The 17,028-nt window shown below is 56.3% G+C and overlaps 3 protein-coding genes across 3 annotated transcripts; 1 reads left to right on the top strand and 2 right to left on the bottom strand.

Moving 5' to 3' along the window:
- Positions 1 to 381: 381 nt before the first annotated feature.
- Positions 382 to 3,416, bottom strand: BJ171DRAFT_501168 (peptidase M24, structural domain-containing protein). Its single transcript, XM_053110647.1, has 4 exons — positions 3,075 to 3,416; positions 2,286 to 2,906; positions 1,155 to 1,913; positions 382 to 948 (listed from the first exon to the last, which is right to left on the bottom strand). The coding sequence occupies exons 1-4, from the start codon at positions 3,322 to 3,324 to the stop codon at positions 572 to 574; spliced, it is 2,007 nt and encodes a 668-aa protein (XP_052967756.1). The 5' UTR covers positions 3,325 to 3,416; the 3' UTR covers positions 382 to 571.
- A 671-nt stretch (positions 3,417 to 4,087) lies between these two features.
- On the top strand, positions 4,088 to 6,713 carry BJ171DRAFT_598332 (uncharacterized protein). The gene is made up of 3 exons (XM_053114835.1): positions 4,088 to 4,757; positions 4,931 to 5,108; positions 5,349 to 6,713. Exons 1-3 carry the CDS (start codon positions 4,193 to 4,195, stop codon positions 6,274 to 6,276), a joined length of 1,671 nt encoding a protein of 556 aa, XP_052967755.1. The 5' UTR covers positions 4,088 to 4,192; the 3' UTR covers positions 6,277 to 6,713.
- Positions 6,714 to 16,840, bottom strand: BJ171DRAFT_501164 (kinase-like domain-containing protein; the record flags this gene model as incomplete). Its single annotated transcript, XM_053110646.1, has 35 exons — positions 6,714 to 7,056; positions 7,188 to 7,347; positions 7,497 to 7,565; positions 7,672 to 7,749; positions 8,041 to 8,139; positions 8,244 to 8,288; positions 8,385 to 8,435; positions 8,600 to 8,671; positions 8,785 to 8,982; positions 9,200 to 9,298; positions 9,481 to 9,706; positions 9,803 to 10,068; positions 10,187 to 10,376; positions 10,548 to 10,874; positions 10,998 to 11,050; positions 11,140 to 11,290; positions 11,476 to 11,479; positions 11,574 to 11,634; positions 11,740 to 11,915; positions 12,213 to 12,259; positions 12,355 to 12,424; positions 12,631 to 13,006; positions 13,098 to 13,226; positions 13,348 to 13,725; positions 13,938 to 13,998; positions 14,151 to 14,232; positions 14,317 to 14,380; positions 14,512 to 14,607; positions 14,693 to 15,082; positions 15,301 to 15,352; positions 15,435 to 15,852; positions 16,167 to 16,257; positions 16,339 to 16,394; positions 16,554 to 16,662; positions 16,780 to 16,840. The coding sequence occupies 35 exons, from the start codon at positions 16,838 to 16,840 to the stop codon at positions 6,939 to 6,941; spliced, it is 4,923 nt and encodes a 1,640-aa protein (XP_052967754.1). The 3' UTR covers positions 6,714 to 6,938.
- Between the last annotated feature and the right edge of the window lie 188 nt (positions 16,841 to 17,028).

Here is a 17,028-nt window from a genome sequence, read left to right as displayed (position 1 = left end):
CGAAATCCACAGAGATAGCGGGATGAGCGCAAGATCCGTGCTCCACATCATGAGTTTCACAGCATCTATCCAGGGAGGAACGGGACAGTTCCTTCCTGGCTTCAGATGTCTGAGCCCCGCTGACTGACTGTAGGCCCCGGTGAGCAAGCCGTGAGATTGTTTCCCGTCCTGGTTGGCAATCTCTTTGTTTTGGTTGGTTTGGGAAGCATGGTCTTGAATACACTCGGTCGATCTCCTGTGGCGATGATCGACTGGCATACCGAGATCATGTTCCTTGAGGCATTGATGTCTCGATGTGTGAGTGTGGTGCATCCACTCGACTCTCTGGACAGCTCAATGGTATCTCGATATCAAGATGGTGCTGTGCTTGGCCATGAATGCGATGAGTGGGTGGGTGTATTCAGGTTCCAGAAAAAAAACACTGTCCTGGTTAAAAACGGGGTGTCCCACTTCATTCTGGAAACGCTGTAAACAGTCAAGAAACCCCAACTCCAAGGAGGCGGTCGAATTTCTCGCTCAGCGAGGCTCAGTGAGCGAGCGGCTGTGAGAGCGAGGACAGAGATAGAACCACTCAAAACCAATGCTTGCGCTTGTGGTGGGGGTTCAGGCGCGAGACAATGACCTTCTCGCCCTCGGGGTTGATCAGAACAATGTCCTCGGTTCGGACACCGCCGTAGCTGGTGTAGTTACCGCTCTCGAGCTTGTCCCAGTTGATGTACTGAGCAATCGAAGCCTCGGATTTGTCGTTCTTGATCAGATCAAGGAGATAGGGGATAAAGTAGACACCGGGCTCGACCGTGACGATGTGGCCGGGAGCAATGGTGTAGTCGACAGCGAGGGTGCGGATGTCGCGGATGAAGGGCTGGATGAGCTTGGGAACCGGGGGCAGATCCAGGGTCAAAAACTGAGACGAGTAGCGCTTGGGCACAGGATCGTGAACATCGAGGCCTGTGTAGGATGGAGCATGTAAACAAGGCATGCCGATACGATTGCGAGCGATAGCAGATGTGCGCATGGAGGTCGGCAGCACATCCAGTTGGAGAATGGTGAGATGGATACAAATAGAGGAGAGACCAACGGCCGGGTCTCGGCCAACGCGAATGCAGGCATAACAGGCACATTGAAATGCGGAGCTGTCTGCCGGGAATACTGACCAACAGGATGCCCGAGACCATGGGGCTGGAAGGCATAGCCAACACCCTTATACAAGAGCGTGTCAACGTCGGCACCGTGGACAAAACCAGCGTCGAGCAGCGACTCAATCATAACCCGGGCGGCCTTGCGATTCAGATCGGCCAAAGAGGCGCCGACCTCGAAAGAGTCGATAAAGGACTGCTGGACCTTGGCAACGATATCCTGAATCTTGACCTTTTCTTCGTCGATGGGAGTGGGCTTGGGGTGAGGACGAGGGTGAGGACGAGGGTGAGGGTGAGGGTGAGGGTGGGGGTGGGGGTGGGGGTGGGGGTGAGGACGATGAGGCCAGTGATGCGGGTGGTGCGGGTGATGCGGGTGATGAGGACGATGAGGACGACGAGAATCGTCGTCGTCGCTGTCGCCATCGTCGTCGTTGTCGGCGTCGTCATCGTTGCGGCGATAGCGGTCGCCCCTGTTGCTTGAGGCCATGTACTCCTCGGGCTCGTCGTCGCGGTCGCGGCGATGACGGGACCACCAGTGAGGGTTCGGGCGAATGTAGGTACGGGTGATGTCGCTGGCGTATCCGTGATATTCGCCGGCAGCATCGATCAGGACATACGAGTTGGGCTCGATGTGGGCGTAGCCGGAGGTCTCATTGTCGCCGGTGCGGTAGTGCAGAATGGCAGAGTTGGGGCCAGCACCAACAATGGGAGGATAGGCTTGCAAACGAGCGCCACAGGCGGCCGTGACATGGGTGAAGAGGGAAGCCAGACCGATTTCTGAATAGGGCGCAAACGGAAGCGCGCCAGGGCATTTGGAGCACGACCGAGGTTGAAGTCCGCAGGGATCAGGCAATTGACGATCGTCAAGGGTGCGGAAGCCAGGGAGCAACATGGTTGACCGCGGGAAGAACGGAGAACCAGGTTAGCAGTGATTGACGACGGTAGTGGCGATGGATCAAAGTATCGACATGGGCAATTGCGGACTGTCGTGGACAGCCACGGACAGTCACAGAATGCTCTGGAGTGTCACGGACTGTCATGGAATGTCATAGCACGCTGCAGATCGAGGCACATCCTCCTCCAGGGCTGCCGGCAGAGGGAAAGGACGACTGCATGCACGACTGTCTCTCGATTGCACAAAGGTCCTACCGGACACGGAGCGGCTGTACTTGATCTTGCGGGCGACCTGGTAGTGAGCCCAAGCAGAGACCTTGCTAGCAAAGGACAAGTACTCCAGCTCCAGAGGGGTCTTGACGAAGCGAGATTCAATAAAGGATTCCTGGGCCTCGGCAGAGTACTTTGCGCTGTCGCGAAGCTCGCGAGGAAGGAACTCGACAGCAGCAGAGGACAGCACGGTCTTGCCTTCGTAGACACGGTCAAAGTCGGAGTAGTCATAGACGCCCGAGATGCCGTTCTCGGAGGCGAGAGTCTCGGCCGAGGGAGGCGGGCCCGAGAAGATGATCTCTCTCGGGGTCAGGCTGGGGCGGAAGACATCCACATCGAGAGAGTCGGGGATGGTCTCGGATACACGGAGAGCAAGAACCGCGGGCTCATAAGTGAACAGACCCGCGACGTAGATGACATTGGAGGCCTGTCTCCAAAGGCCCGACTCGACATCACCGGCGATGCGGTACGAACGGGGCGAGGTTGGGACAAGAACGACGGTGTCGTTGGAGAAGTCGGGGACCGACTCGCGAAAGACAGACAGCAGACGCTGGCGGGTCTCCACGTAGACCGGGGTTGTGGCCTCGGGAGCGGGGAACGGGCAAACTGGAGACCGGGTTGGTTAGAGCAAACAAGCAGCGAGGGGTAGTTTGCCTGAAGAGGCGCCGAGAGACAAGAAGGCAACGCGAGGCCGAAGCAACGCAAAAGAGCAGGTTTCAGAAGGACGCATGGACGTGACCAAGGGAGGGAGCGGCGATGGATCTGATACATTACCGATGTGGATGGAGCCGTGATGAACAGCAAACAGCCAATGGGCGATGATCACGATCGCAAAGGCAAAGCCGGCCAAAAGAAGAAAGCCGAGCAGCAGCCACAGGACGCGGCGACGGCGGCGGGGATGGTCGGGATGCTTGGGATGCTTGGGATGCCTGGGGTGATGGGGGTGATGGGGGCGCTTGGTGGCCTCATCGACGAGCAGCGGGAGGGAGGACTCGTCCTCGGTGTCAGAGAAGTACGAGGTCATCGCGGCGACGGCCTGGGTGCTGGAAGGCAGGGCGAGGCAGCGCCGAAAAGGAGAGATGGGGGTGAAAACGGAGAGGAAGATAGCAGCAAGCAGCGGGGAGGAAGAAAGCAGCAAGCAGCGGAGAGGAAAAAAGAGGCGGGAGGAATCGGGAAAGGCCACGGGGTCTTGGCGCGGGCGAGCCACCAGGCCGGGCCATGGAGCCCACGACAGAAGCCTGCGGGTGGCTCAGGCGGGTGCAAGTGTGAGTGCGAGTGTGAGTGCGAGTGTGAGCGTGATGGATTGCGAGTGTGAGCGTGATGGATTGCGAGTGTGAGTGTGAGTGTGATGGATTGCGACATGGCAGATGCAGCATTGAAGATGCAACACTGAAGATGCAACATTGAAGATGCAACACTGGAGATGCAACATGGCAGATGCAAAGGGCAGAGCCGTTGGCTGCGCTGGTTGGTGATCGCCGCCGTTGGCTGTTCCATCAACAAACAGCAGCAACAACACCCAACAGCGACAACCACGGCCGACACATTCTCCCGCGGCCACAGATCGAACGTGCCCTCATGCTTCGATGCACATTCTTCTGTCGCACGCACCGCCACAGCCCGCCCGCCCCGCCAATCGCTGGCCCGCACGCCGTGGCGCTGTAGCGCGCCTCTGTGCGACGTCTGTGCGCGCACAGCAGCCGTATTTGGCAGCCCTGCGCGCCCGCGCCGCCCGCGGCCTTCTCCTGTCTCTGCCCGCCACCGCCCGGTCTTCTTGCCCAACGGCGGCTTTCCTTTGCCTCTGCGTCGATCCGCTTTCCACCACAGGAGGAACTCCCCCCCCCTGCGTCGGCCATCGCTCCCGCTGCCTCTGCTTCGCTCCTCGTTCCAATATGGCCGCCGCCCGTGTCGCCCTTCGCCGTATCTGCGGTCTCGGGCCCTCGGTCCTCCTTCTACTCGCCGTCGCCTGCTCGCTGGTCTCTGCCCAGACATGCATCTCCTTGGCCAACTCCCAAGCCTGCCCCAACTTTGGATCCATCTCCATCTCGGCAAGCTCGGGCCTGCCCATCACCGACGTCAACTCCTTCGACAGCTACGTCTTTGCGGCCTCGTCCTCGCCGTCCACTCAGTCCATCATGGCCCCCTTGGGCTGCTCGGCGGCCAATCTCGGCACCATTCGATACACCACCTCCTTCATGTGTGCATACATCCTCGGCAACTCCAGCTTCACCAGCGGATGCAACTCGCAGCCCTCCGCAAGATACTGCACCGCCAACTGCACACAGTTCACCACGCTGCTGTCGGGAGACGTTGTCAACCAATGCATGGGCGGCACTGCGAATATCCAGGCACGAACCCAGACGCTTTCCGATTTCTTCAACTTCTGCACCAGCCAAAGCAGCATCGTCGCCTCCAGCAACTGCAACAGCAGCTTCGGCACAGATGCGTTGTACTGCGGTATGATCTTGGACCTAGCACCCCTTTGTCGACGCTCGATATCTGGTGGAAGGCGAGGCTGGCTTTGGAACACATTGGCTGACACCGCCGCATCCTTCTGTTTCATTCTATGTTTCGATACCTGACCCGCCTGCCCAATGTCCATATGCGCACCGTTGGCGGCTATCCTGCAGGCTTTTCAACCTCCGGCTCCAGCACTGTCCCATCGGCGGCTACCTCGTACTGCGCTCAGAATCCGAGCGATCCCTGCTGTTCGGCTCTGGGCTCTGGTGCCTCGTCGTGCTCTCTGCTCGGCATATCATGTGGCAACATCATCGGCATCGCCATTGGCATCGTCTTTGGCATCGCAGCGTAAGTCACCGATCTCATGCAGTAGCCGAGATAGCTCTGGCGATCTTGCAACGTCCCATTTAGTGACCCGAGTGGATTCTCGCTGGTTGCGGCTGCGGCTGCGGCTGCGGCTTCTTCCTGCCGCTCTGATTGCTGATCACAGCCGCCCAGACGGCGGGGACTCGCACACATCGCAGCTAACTCTCTCCCCAATTCGGGTACTCCGTTTTCATACCAATCCGCTCCTGGCCCAACATGCAGGGTTGCTGGAATGCTGATCGTCGCTCGCTCCCAGCCCCGCAAGGGTGTGTCGTTCTTCGACTCGGCCTATCAGCCCGAGCCCATCCAGCTGCACAACGCCGCCAACCCGGCCTCGCCAAAGGAGCGCATTTTCCTTCGAGACAACACCGCCATCACACAGAGCCAGACGGTACCTGGCATCCCCCTGCAGGCCATGAACCCTCAGAACCAGTCGCCTCAGCTGCACCAGCACTTGGCTGGCCTGACTCCCCAGGAACAACTGCAGTACCAGATGAACATGCAAAAACCCCAGCCCCCCATCCCGGGAGCAACCAACCCAAGTGACCATCTTCAGAGTCAACCTGGCTTCCCTGGTCAACCGGCCTTCCCTGGCTCGGCCCAACCTCGACCCTTCCAGCCCCAACAGTTCCAGTCACCCAACCAGCTGCATTCCCAGCCCCAGCAGTTCCAGCCCCAGCTGGGAGGCACCCCTTCCATCCAGGCGCATCTGCCGCCAGTCGCATTCCCACAGCAGCAGCAGCAGCAGCAGCAGCAGCATCCATCTCAGAGTGCCTTTGCTCAGCAGCAGCAGCAACAACAACAGCAGCAACAGCAACAACTGTACCAGCAGCAGTTCCAGCAACAACACTTCCAGCAACAGCAGCAGCAGCAGCAGCAGCCACAGCAAAGTCTCGGACAGGCTCCTCAGAACTTTGCCACTCCTCAAACTACCGCTTCCTTTGCGTCTCCCAAGACACCCATGGGCGCCCGGCCGCTGCAGCCCGCGAACCCCGCCCAGTCTATTCAGTCTCCTGCGGCTGCCCAGCAGTCTCAGCTTCGCTCTGCGCCTTCCGCTCTGAGCGCCAAGAGCTCACCACGCAGTGCCAGTGGCTCTCCAAAGTTCCAGGTCGGCAACGTCACCAAGTCCCCGGCAGCTTTGCCGAAATGAGCATCAGCAATGTTGTCCCGCGCGATGGCCAGGCCCGTCGCCCCTCACGGCTTGTGCGTTGGGTTATATCGACAATGTTCCACGGCTCTGCGCGCTTGCGCCCGACCATATCACACCTTTCTTCTTCTTGTCACTCCTTTGTTCGGTATTTTGATGTCGATCCTGTAGTTAGCCAAAGTCGACTTTAGCGCTCGCTCTGGCCAAGGGAGAACTACCGGTCGCCCGTCAAGTATATCCGATTCATATCTCTACCAAAGCCGACGGGCCTGTCTCGCTGTTCTCCACTCACTCGTTTCCCCCCCCTTTGCATTCGCCCCGTCCTTCGCCTTCCCAATAATCACTGGTCTGACCCTTGCGGCCTGCTTTCTCCTCAGTTTCTCGATTTGTGGCTCCCTCCTATGACACACACAGCGGAACTGGCATGTCGGCCAAATACATGTATTGCTCTGACCACCCCCCAAGGAGCCGGTGACTCTGCTGTTGTGTGGCCCATGCCTGCACATACTTCTGCCCTATCGCTACCCCAAGACCCAAGACTCGAGACCCAGACTGTGCGTTTGGCATCAAGCGGGCACTGCTGTGGCAAGCTGTGGACAATCGACTTTGGCCACCCCCTTCCCGCTCATCCAGGCAGCCGCGAACGTTGCGAGCAATGGTCACGGTCAGTTTCGAAACTCGTACAGAACCGGAGCCGAATCTGGGATGGAGTAGAGCCAGATGTGGCGACTTGTGTCGTCGCGGTGGGACTTTTGCATTGTCCTCCGGGTGTTCACAAGCTGTCTGGGTTGGCGCATTCCATTTTCGCCGTCGGCAATTGTTTGGTATCGACCATCACTCGTTAGCCTTTGGACGAGATCGCTGAGATGTAGATGCAAATGGAACCACAGTCAAGCCCTGGGACATATACTCACTCGCGCGTGGATCCTGGACTCTGGTTCTCGAGCTGTCGCCAGACAGCGTCGTCGTTGATATCCACATCCGCGATCCGCTTGAGGACAGAGAGCGCCAGATCAACCGCAATGATCCGAGTCCGTGTCATGGACTGCACAATCCGCGAGATCGAGCTTTCGGCTGAAGCCACACGAGCCACCACAGCCCACGGCGACAGCAGCGGCAGCAGAGCTGATGTTAGAGGGTTTCGATTCGCCACAACGGCCGCATCAATCGGCTCTTTCACCAGAATAAGAGTGCCCAGTCTCGCAAAGTGCGACTCGGCCTACCTCGCTCAATGATCCGATTTTGTTCTTTGAACTTGAGTCGGTTCTTTTGCGGCGACAGCACAAAGCTCACTGCGTGGTCATTACAGCGGATATCCCACATGGTCTCAGTAGCTGCGACAAGGCTTGCTTCTTCCCAGATGCGAGTGCGTGTACAAGCAGCGCGGTGGTACGGAACCTGTGGATACGATCTGTGTGCTGCTACTGCTTCCTTTGGAGTCTTGTGACGACTCGATCTCTCGCACGTGTGAATTGCCTGATGCTCGAGCCATGTTTTCGAAGGAGTGTCATGACGCCGCCGTGGGAGCCCCAGAGCCGCAGACGAGATTGAGATGTCAGTGAGAAGGCTTGAGTTTGGCATTGATGCATAGGTGCGAGCGAGAGAGTGGACATCCCCAAAAAAAAGCTGTCGCATTTTGACGGAGGTACATATGGATGCGGGCGTCTGGTCTGGGACCATACGCACGGCGTCAACATGGCCGGCCGGTTGCTCAAGTGGAGCTGGCTCAGTTCGGCATGGATCGATCAACTGGCCACCCTGCCTTACCTTCCGCGGTGCCAGATCGCACAGTTTTGTTGATTCCGGTATCACGCAGATAGTGAGAGAGCTCGGTTTGCAGGAACGAAATCAAGTCACGTCGTGAAACTGGGGAAGCGGGGAGGCCGAAATACAGCGTCAGGTTGCCGGGGCCGCATTACATCAGAGTGCAATGGATTGCATGGCTCCTTTCCATTCAAGGTCAATCTTACCATCGTCTTCTTGTCGAGTCATCATGTTCTTGACCTTGATTTGCACTGGTGGTCACGACGGGCAAGATCAGCTCGGTCAACAGGCGGCTGCCATATCGTACGGCGCACATCTCGGGCCAACCATGTACTCCCTCAGCTTACTAGATTTGGAGTCTTGGTCTTTCATCTTGGTGTAGATGCAGAAGCTATAGCCTGTGTTGCTTCCGTGCGTTAGACCATAGCAAAATGCTCCGAGGGCACTTTTCGGCCCGGGATCATTCCGGCGGCTCTGGGATGTGCAACCAGTGTCGTTTGTTGCCATTCCGGACACCATTGGGGCTGCCATTTGGGTCATTGTCGAGGCGCCGGCCACTCACCTCCAGCAAGCGCCGTCTGGATAATCTCCTGTGGAGACGTGGCATCCTTCTCCATAACTTCGCAGGATATACCTGTCCGAGCCCATCCGAATAGGCCCAGTCATTAGCTCGGAGCGCATGCATTTGCTACATTCTGCTATTGGCGACGTGTGCTTCTTGTGCACATGTCGCTGCGGTGGACTTACCGTGGCTCCAGCACTCGGCTGCGATTGCCATGCGATCGTCCACGGCTGCTTGACCCTTAGCAAACGATGCCACCAGGACGTCGACTTTTCGGACAAAATAGTTCAGGCTCGAATGCATCTCATCGACCTTGCCCGACATCCAGCTTCGAAGCGAGTCAGCGTGCTCAAGCACGACGCGCTGTATCAGCTTTTGAATGGCTTTTGAACAGGAGGTCGGGGCCATTGAGACAGATGTGTCAGCACAGCGCAAACAGAGATGGCTCGTCATGAAACGTTGGGTCGGTGGATGCGCGCATCCACCTCTGCGGGCTCCAGAGATGCAACAGCAAGTAATATACTGCTATTCCAGAACCAGCCACACCGCTGCCGTCGCCGTCGCCGCCATCGCAGCAGCAAGGACTTCAGCCATACTTACCAATATTCACGCCAACAGCAAAAACACGGCGGTTGGACAGAAAAGGCCCTCGGTAACGGGCAATCAGCTGGTCGTATCTGCCACCGGCAGCGATAATGTCTGACGCGAGGTCGAAGCAACGTGAACGCAAGATGGTCAGGGCAGACTCTATGGCGTCTCAGCAACAGTCCCTTCCGCTGCGATCTCACGCTGCTTGTCGAGATATGCTGGAGTGCTCGTTGTGTTTCATTCTTGGCATCACTGGCCTTTCCCCAGGCAGTCTTCTCCGGCCAGTCGCTTACCAAGCCTGTTCTTTGCATAGGTCGCTATGTGAAACATGATGCCCTTGCCGTAATACACGACGTTTTGCGAGAGCAGGGGCGACAGGATCACTTTGTTGCGTATGCCAAACTGTTTGCAGTACCTCGACAGCACCACGAGCTGCGAAAGACACTCGGACAGCCCTGATCCTCGGCCATATGTCCGAAACAGGCCGTCGAGCTTGCGGCGCGACTCTTCGATATCACCCTGGATAAATGCATCGAAACCCCATTCGCCGGTGCCGAGAACTGTTAAAGCAAGGGCCAGACCAACACATGCAAGCTCTGATGCCAGGGCTCATACCTTGGTCATATAAAAGTTCTCCAGGACATCCACCGTCGCGCGTGGGACGTTCAAGGAATGTACAAGCTTGTATCGGACCTGGGCAAAGCTCAGAGATGCATCCAGCTCTTGTAGCACGGCGAATACTGACCGACGGAAAGCTTGGTCCTCGGTTATCTTACAGCAGGTTAGAATCTCCTGCAGGATACTCTCATGGCTGAGGAATATCATATAGTCAGAGGTCCGCGGTGAGCAGACTTCGATAATGTCCATGACGACTTTCAGCACTGAATGTGGTTGCCAGAACGGAGTGATTAGAAGGCAGTGGCCAGAGGGAGCGATCGGAGGAACATCTCGCTCACAGCCCTTATCCAACGGAGTGCACCGATGCGCCAGGCGAATCACCTTCGGCCTCGGGCAGTAAATTGGTCTCCTCGAGAGTCACGATGTCAAAGTTGCAGCTGTATCCACTCCGCGGCTGTCCGCCGACCAAGTTTGGGCGGTAGATCTTCTCGAAGGTTCCTCGCTTGAAGCTGGCTTTGATGTTTGTGCGAGCGATATATCGCGCAAATGGGACAATCAAATCATACGGCAACTACGTGCACAGGGGATTTTCGAGAACCAGCAGTTGGAGGTGTGATTAGGACACGAATCACGACAGGTGCCCCAGATAATATCGAAGCAAGCATCATCGTATGAGGCATGGCTCAGCCTTCTAGCCCCATCGAGCGGCGCACTGCCGCAATCAGTAATCCTACAAACCCACCGAGACGAGCACGCCACTCTGATCGAGCAGAGCCACACTCTTGTCGATGTCAAGGTTTGTGTAGATTTCGGATTTGGGTATCAGCGAGGGCACCATGATCTCCATGGCCCCGTGGAGCTGGAAGATCTTGAGCACTTGGGACCGGACCCGGGCCGTGACGAGGGAGGCGAGCTCCTCCAGAGTGGCATGTCCGCAATTGAAGTCGTAGGTGAAATCCTTGTGCTTGTCCATGGTCTGAGCAAACAGCGCCGTAACAAGTCGAGAGTAGTACAGCGGGTTGTTCTGGTCGACGACGCTTCGCAAAGCCTCGGTAACGTACTCCTCTTCCTGCAGGACCAAGATCAGTCATCATCAGTCGGGGCCTGCGGGGATCGCACCAATGAGCTGCCCAGGGCCCATGTCACTCTGCGAATGAGGTAAGAGATGTTCTAGCTCGCAACATCCTCGTACCAGCTTGGGTGGAAGGAGATTGGATTTCAAAATGGCAGCGCAAGAGGGTCGAGCTGGATGTGAGCCAGATCGTGCGACTGTTGGTTAGTCGTGCACTGCGGGCAACAAAGCATACCAGTAGAATCGAGATGATTCTACTTGCCTTTGGGCGAGTGGCTCAAGAAACTCTGGATGATGCTCATTTGTTTGGCGTATTTCTTGCAATCAAAATCGCCGGGAAACTTGATCTCGGGCAACCGGAGATCGCGGAGCACCACCATCCTCTCCATCCCAGTTTGCAGCGGATAGCACATCTAGGCGAGCAGAGATATCATGGCGAGTGTCAATCGATGCCAAGGTGGGTGCCAATCGATGCCATGATGAGCATCAATCGATGCCAAAGTCAAGATTTGCATCGAGAGCCGCCATCGACTCGCCAGTCGGGTTGGGCGATGGTTGGATGGCTGGAGTGCTAGTTTCTGCACGACGACAGAGGCACCGACCTCGAAAAAACTGAAGGAGACGCGGGATGTTGCGAGCCGCGATGACAGTTAGTCAGAGTCGGTCTTGCAGATGCCACATGCACATCCCGCCTACCAGATGCCCAGGGAGTAGATATCCACTTTCGAGTTGTATTTCTTCGAGTTGCTCAAAACCTCTGGCGGCAGAGGGTACAGAGTGAGTGAGTGAGTGAGTGAGTGAGTGAGTGAGTTGTTAATGCGCAGGGCAGCACATGGGCACGGCATGCGAGCCAGAAACCTACCAGGAGCCACATAGATCGGAGTGCCGATTTCCGACGTCATGGTTCCGTCGATTTCTGAGCGACGAGATTCGATGCTCTGACCTGGGTGGAAGGCCCCTTCTTTCGCGCCCACTTCGCTTCGGATGGTGGCAAGCCCAAAGTCGCCAATTTTGACGTTTTCGTTCGCATCAAGGAAGCTGGTGGCCAAGGACTGGTTAAGTGTGTGCCGGCTGGAAAGCCCATGCCGCTGATACCATGGCACTGCGATGCAGTGGGCACACGGCGCTTTGAATGAGTACGGCCCTCTGCGGCGCGAGACAACCTACATGTTACTGGCAGCATCGATTTGAGCCGTGGGGATCAAGAGTTGGTGCCAGAGATGGTGTGAGTGGAGTGACGCGGAGGGTTGTTGCCGAAAGTGCATCACGGGCAGCAATCAAAAATGGAGCGGATGCGAGCACACGATGATCGAAAACTGCTCTCCCGCGCCTTACCTGGGCTTGAGGTCTCGGTGAATCATACCAAGTGAGTGGATGTGGGCCTGTACGAAAGAATGGGTGTCCCGTTTCAGGATACAGTGTGCACAATCTCGGAATGATGAAAGACATGCATTAAATTAAATGGCGATGTCGCTACCAATCCTTCGACTATCTGGCGCAGCAATCGCCAGGCCTCTTCGTCGGCTAGACCTTGGTCAATGACATCCCTGAGCGATAGAATATCCGTCGTAAGCAAGAGCGTGCTCGTCAAAGCCCAAGTGAGGCCGTAATGCTGCTATTCATGTCTGGCAACAGGCCACCACGAAAGCATTGCATGAGCACTATACGACAACACATGCATCTGATCCAAGACTCAAATGACCCGATCGTCGTTGCGTAGTCAGCAAGACCACGAGAGCTAAAACTGGCTTACCGGAGCGTCTTCTTTTCGCAGTACTCCATCTGGATATAGAGCGAGATCCGATATAGTCCACCGCTCTCGCGCGACGACTCTGTCACTGAGATATCGGGCTCTGCAAACGAGATGCTGAACAGCTTTGAGCTCTTGCTGTGGTCATGCGAGACAAGCCAGTCGGACTTGGACTCCATATTTCTCAAATTCTTGCGGCGTTGGTTTGGCATGGTTGGTGTCGAAGTCATAACGCCATCGCTGGTGCTCGTATCGTTGTCCGACTCGTCGTCGCTTGTGTCGTCGTCTGAGAGCTCGCTGTCGTCCGAGCTCTCGTCAGAAAAGTCATCATCCGAGTCGTCGTCGTGCCAGGTACTTCCGGTTCCATCTTCGAACCATGCTGCAAGTCGATGATAGTCATGTGTGAGCTTGCTGCCTAGCCGGAGGGACGGGAAGCGGCATTAACCTCTGGCCCTGGATGGTATACTTACCTTGGTAGTAACGCACAACGAACTGGTGATGCAGCATCGAAAGAGTTTGGACCTCGCGAAGGATTTTGCGGCTGTTCTCCCGATCCTGCGGATCAAGCTTGATCTGTTTGATGGCATAGAAGCGCCCGTCTTTGACCGGAGGAGAAATGGCAGCCGCATGAGCAAGGCGTGAGCTGCATGTGTGCACATGAATGCATGTCCGGCTGTGCAGTGTTTTTGTCACGTTCCGTGAGTTCCATAAAGCACCCACCGATTTTGTTCCGGGCCTTGACGACCTGCCCAAACCCGCCTCGTCCGAGAAAGTCAATCTCCTCAAAATCCATCTTGTACCGCGACTGGGTTTTGCCGTAAACTTCCATGAGGGATGTGCTTGACTGAGTCTGGCCAGCTTGTAGCAGAATCGAGCCTCCCACGCCCGCTGCTCCGGCCGGCGGGCCAAAGGCTGCACCCTGGGGCAGTTTGTTGGTATGCAGCGCCAGGATATCCAAAGCCAGTGGGATTTCCTTGTCGTTGATGTCGTCGAACAACGAATGACTGAGGAGCTCCATGGCCGTTGAGCGCTCCTGCGAGTCTTTGGCGAGTGTCTTGCGGAGGACACTGAGAACAGAGGCGGGGATGCTGTTTTCGACTACATTCGAGATAGCCGACATGGATCAGAAGTCACCGTGAGCTCGTGGACAATAACCGGCTTGACAGTAACCAGCAAGCGCTTGAGCAAAGAAAGAGTATCGAAGATATGGCGATACAACTCTCTACCATCAATTGCTCGCGCATCAACACAACAGATATGCGAACGGGGGAAGGGGTCGGTCGTTGCTGACAGCTGCTGATATGACTCACGATTCTTATATAGGTCCTCCGGCGAGTTGTACTTTTTGGTGACTCCCAGACCCAACAGCATCTGTATGTTCGATTAGAGCAGGCGATTGCTAGGGCTTAGACAGGTACAACGTGACCCAGTACTCAACCACATGCCACATATGCAGCGGACGAAGGAGGCCGCTGCGTGTGCCCATCCGTTGCAGTAGCCAGTGTGCAGGATAAGGCTCCCACCTCAGCAAATGTTCGTCCGAGACACCATATGTCGTTTTTGGAGCCGTAGACACCGGGTCTGCTCAGAAGCTCTGGTGCAATCCTAAAACAGTCGAGGTGCGGCAGGTTGGGCTGGGAACTCAGGGTTGTACAAAGCATTTGCTGAACAAGCACTCGGTGGAATTACCAGCCGCTCGGGTAGACTTCTTCAGCAGGAAGATCTGGTCGTAGGGGCCTTGCACGATGCAGGTCTTGGGAGCCGCGAATGCATCGGATTGCAGTTGAACATGCGCACAAAGGAGTTACCGATGGTCATCGTTAAATTGGAGCTCGACAACGGCGATCAGGACCAGTAGGACTTTGACCAACTCCGTTGGCTTACCGAGAAGCTTTCGCATGTACATGGCGTTGCCGAGCATCAAGATAGACTCGGTATGGCCCTCCAGGGCCGTGAAAAACACAGTTTGGGGCTTGATGTCTGAGAGGGAGTAAGCATGAGTATCTCAGCAGCAAAGTGGCGGTTTACGTCTTTCATCCGCGACTGCACAAGTGGCGCTGAATACCTCGATGAACCAGATTCCGCGAGTGGAGAAAGACCAAGCCTTTCAAAGCGTGGCGCAGGAATCGCCGTGCATTGGTCAGTGACATGGTGCCGCACTTTTTCAGCAACGAGATCAGCGATCCTCCGTTGCAGTACTCCTGGAGGGTCTCGAGGAAAATCTCGCCCCGCTCGCGGCGCATCTGAATGTCATAGAGATTGACGATGTTTGGATGATGCGTTTCCTTGAGCGTCTGGATCTCTTCGATGATGCTGACAAGCTTTCTCTCTCCGTCAGCGCCGGCACGAGTGTAGTACTCGTCCGCGATACGGAACTCCTGCAAGACGAGCATGTCGGTATCGTCCGAGGAGTTTTCGTAGCTAGCAACACGGTAGATGCTATAGAAGCTGGATCCTGGCGGGGGCAGAGATGCGAGCGCCGAGTGGCAAGGCCGTAAATGAGACGATGGAGCCGTACGACCGAGTTGCGGAGCGGTATCAAATATCAAATATCAAATATCAAGTATCAAGTATCAAGTATCAAGTATCAAGTATCAACGATGAGGTATGACATTTGAGGTATGAAGTATCGAGTACATTCGGTACCCTTGCGCTGCTTGTGACCATACAAACCATTTTTGATTCTGGATCCGCGCAAGGCAAACTCCATCCGTCTTGTCTGCGCCTATGACAGGAGAGTGTCAGTAACGATGCTCAAGCATCGTGCGGCACAAACAACCCCATTTCGCAGCTGCGCCAATATATACCGGCTCTTGGCTCTGGCTGTCTGTGGGGCTGCGATCGCTCTCCTGTTCAGTTGCATCCTCCGAGTCTGGCTCGCTGGTAGTGGTGGACTCGGAGCCGCTGAACGATTGCTGCGTCCGGAGGCTCATCTCCGTCACATCGAGCGACGGCACGGTGTCTTTTCGCCGAAGCAGCTCCTTGCGCTGGGCCTTTTTCTGGTTGATTTCGTCGACAATGCGCCGGAGAAAAGTGTCATCTTCCTCCTTTCGGGCCTCGGCCTCCTCCAGCATCTTGCGTTGTTCCGTTTCTCGAATTTGCTCCTGCTTGACTAGCTCGTCGTGCTCGCGACGATCGAGCATCTGCTCGTGGGCCGATATTTGCTTGGTACCACGGATGATGCTGTTGTTGACGCTCATGTAGTCCTGGACCATGTCGATAATGCTAAAGATCTTGTGCGTCGTCCAATGGTCAGGGCATGTTACGGGCGATAATGGCGATATGCCACCGCATCGGTATTGGAATCGGATGCAACATACAGTCCATCAGTTGACGATACTCTTGAAGCCAAAGCACATGCACCGCGGCTACCGACGTCGGCGCTGATCGATCTACTCACCATCACTTGCCCTGCTCAACGAACAGAGATGTTCACGAGCCAGGTGCAACGGATCCCAGAAATGGTGTTCGGGAAGGGCATGTCCGCGATCGGCTTGGTGAGATGGAGAAAAATGCCAACGGAGCGGTCCATTGGGGACCAGAGAGCGAGCGAGCGAGGCTTACCCTTGAACTGCTCGGCCCATTCAGGCACTAGTGACTGCAGTGTCCGGAACTGTGCATCCGAGAGGCCTGTCGATTCGCTGCAGTTAGCATTGGAAGCACAGCCTCGTCGCCAGCATCGGTGAACAAGCAGTGTCCTCGTCCACTTGCCTTTGTCCTTCTCCAGGTGAAGATCTGGCACCTCTTCAGGATAGTTTGGCGGATAGCTACCATCGAAGCACATGCATCAGTCGACCAGGGATTCGAAAGCCTCCATGAAAAGAGCAAGCGCATGTCCTGCCCTGCAATTTGGCGTGTGGTTGAGTCCGCAGCCATCCGATCGGATGCGCTTGCCCATCTGCTCGCATGAGACTCCCAATAGCCACCTCACAATCAGCGTCAGCTGGACCTGGCCCTTCAGATCGTTGCCATTTTGATCATACGGCGGCTTCAGCGAGATCTTGAGACCTCTCCGGGCAATGTCCTTTTGCCAAGCTTCTCGACGGGATTGCCAATTCAGCTCGGGATTAGTGCTCTGGAGAAGACCGTCAGCCGGGGCAGGCCATCCCCAGCCGGGCGCATGAGCATTTGGGGGAGGGGACGCAGCTGTACCTCGGGTCTGGCGAACGGTTTCTTCGACGAGGTCGTTCTCGTAAATGGCTTTCAAGGCCATGATTTCGTCGTCAATCTCTCGATTCTGTTCGTCTTCGATAGCCGACTGTACTAGCGGCGCTGGTCGCTGCATCGGCGACGGACTGCGTGTCGACAGCGTTGGCTGGGCATGGCCCTCCATTGAATGCTGAGAAAGTTGGGACAACTGCTGCTGCTGCGGGTGATGGTGGTGGGGCTGTTGTTGCTGCT

Source organism: Polychytrium aggregatum (assembly GCF_025602895.1).
Source record: "Polychytrium aggregatum strain JEL109 chromosome Unknown BJ171scaffold_14, whole genome shotgun sequence".
NCBI lineage: Eukaryota > Fungi > Chytridiomycota > Chytridiomycetes > Polychytriales > Polychytrium > Polychytrium aggregatum.
Note: the sequence above shows the minus strand (reverse complement) of the source record. Positions and strands in the feature narration are given on the sequence as shown.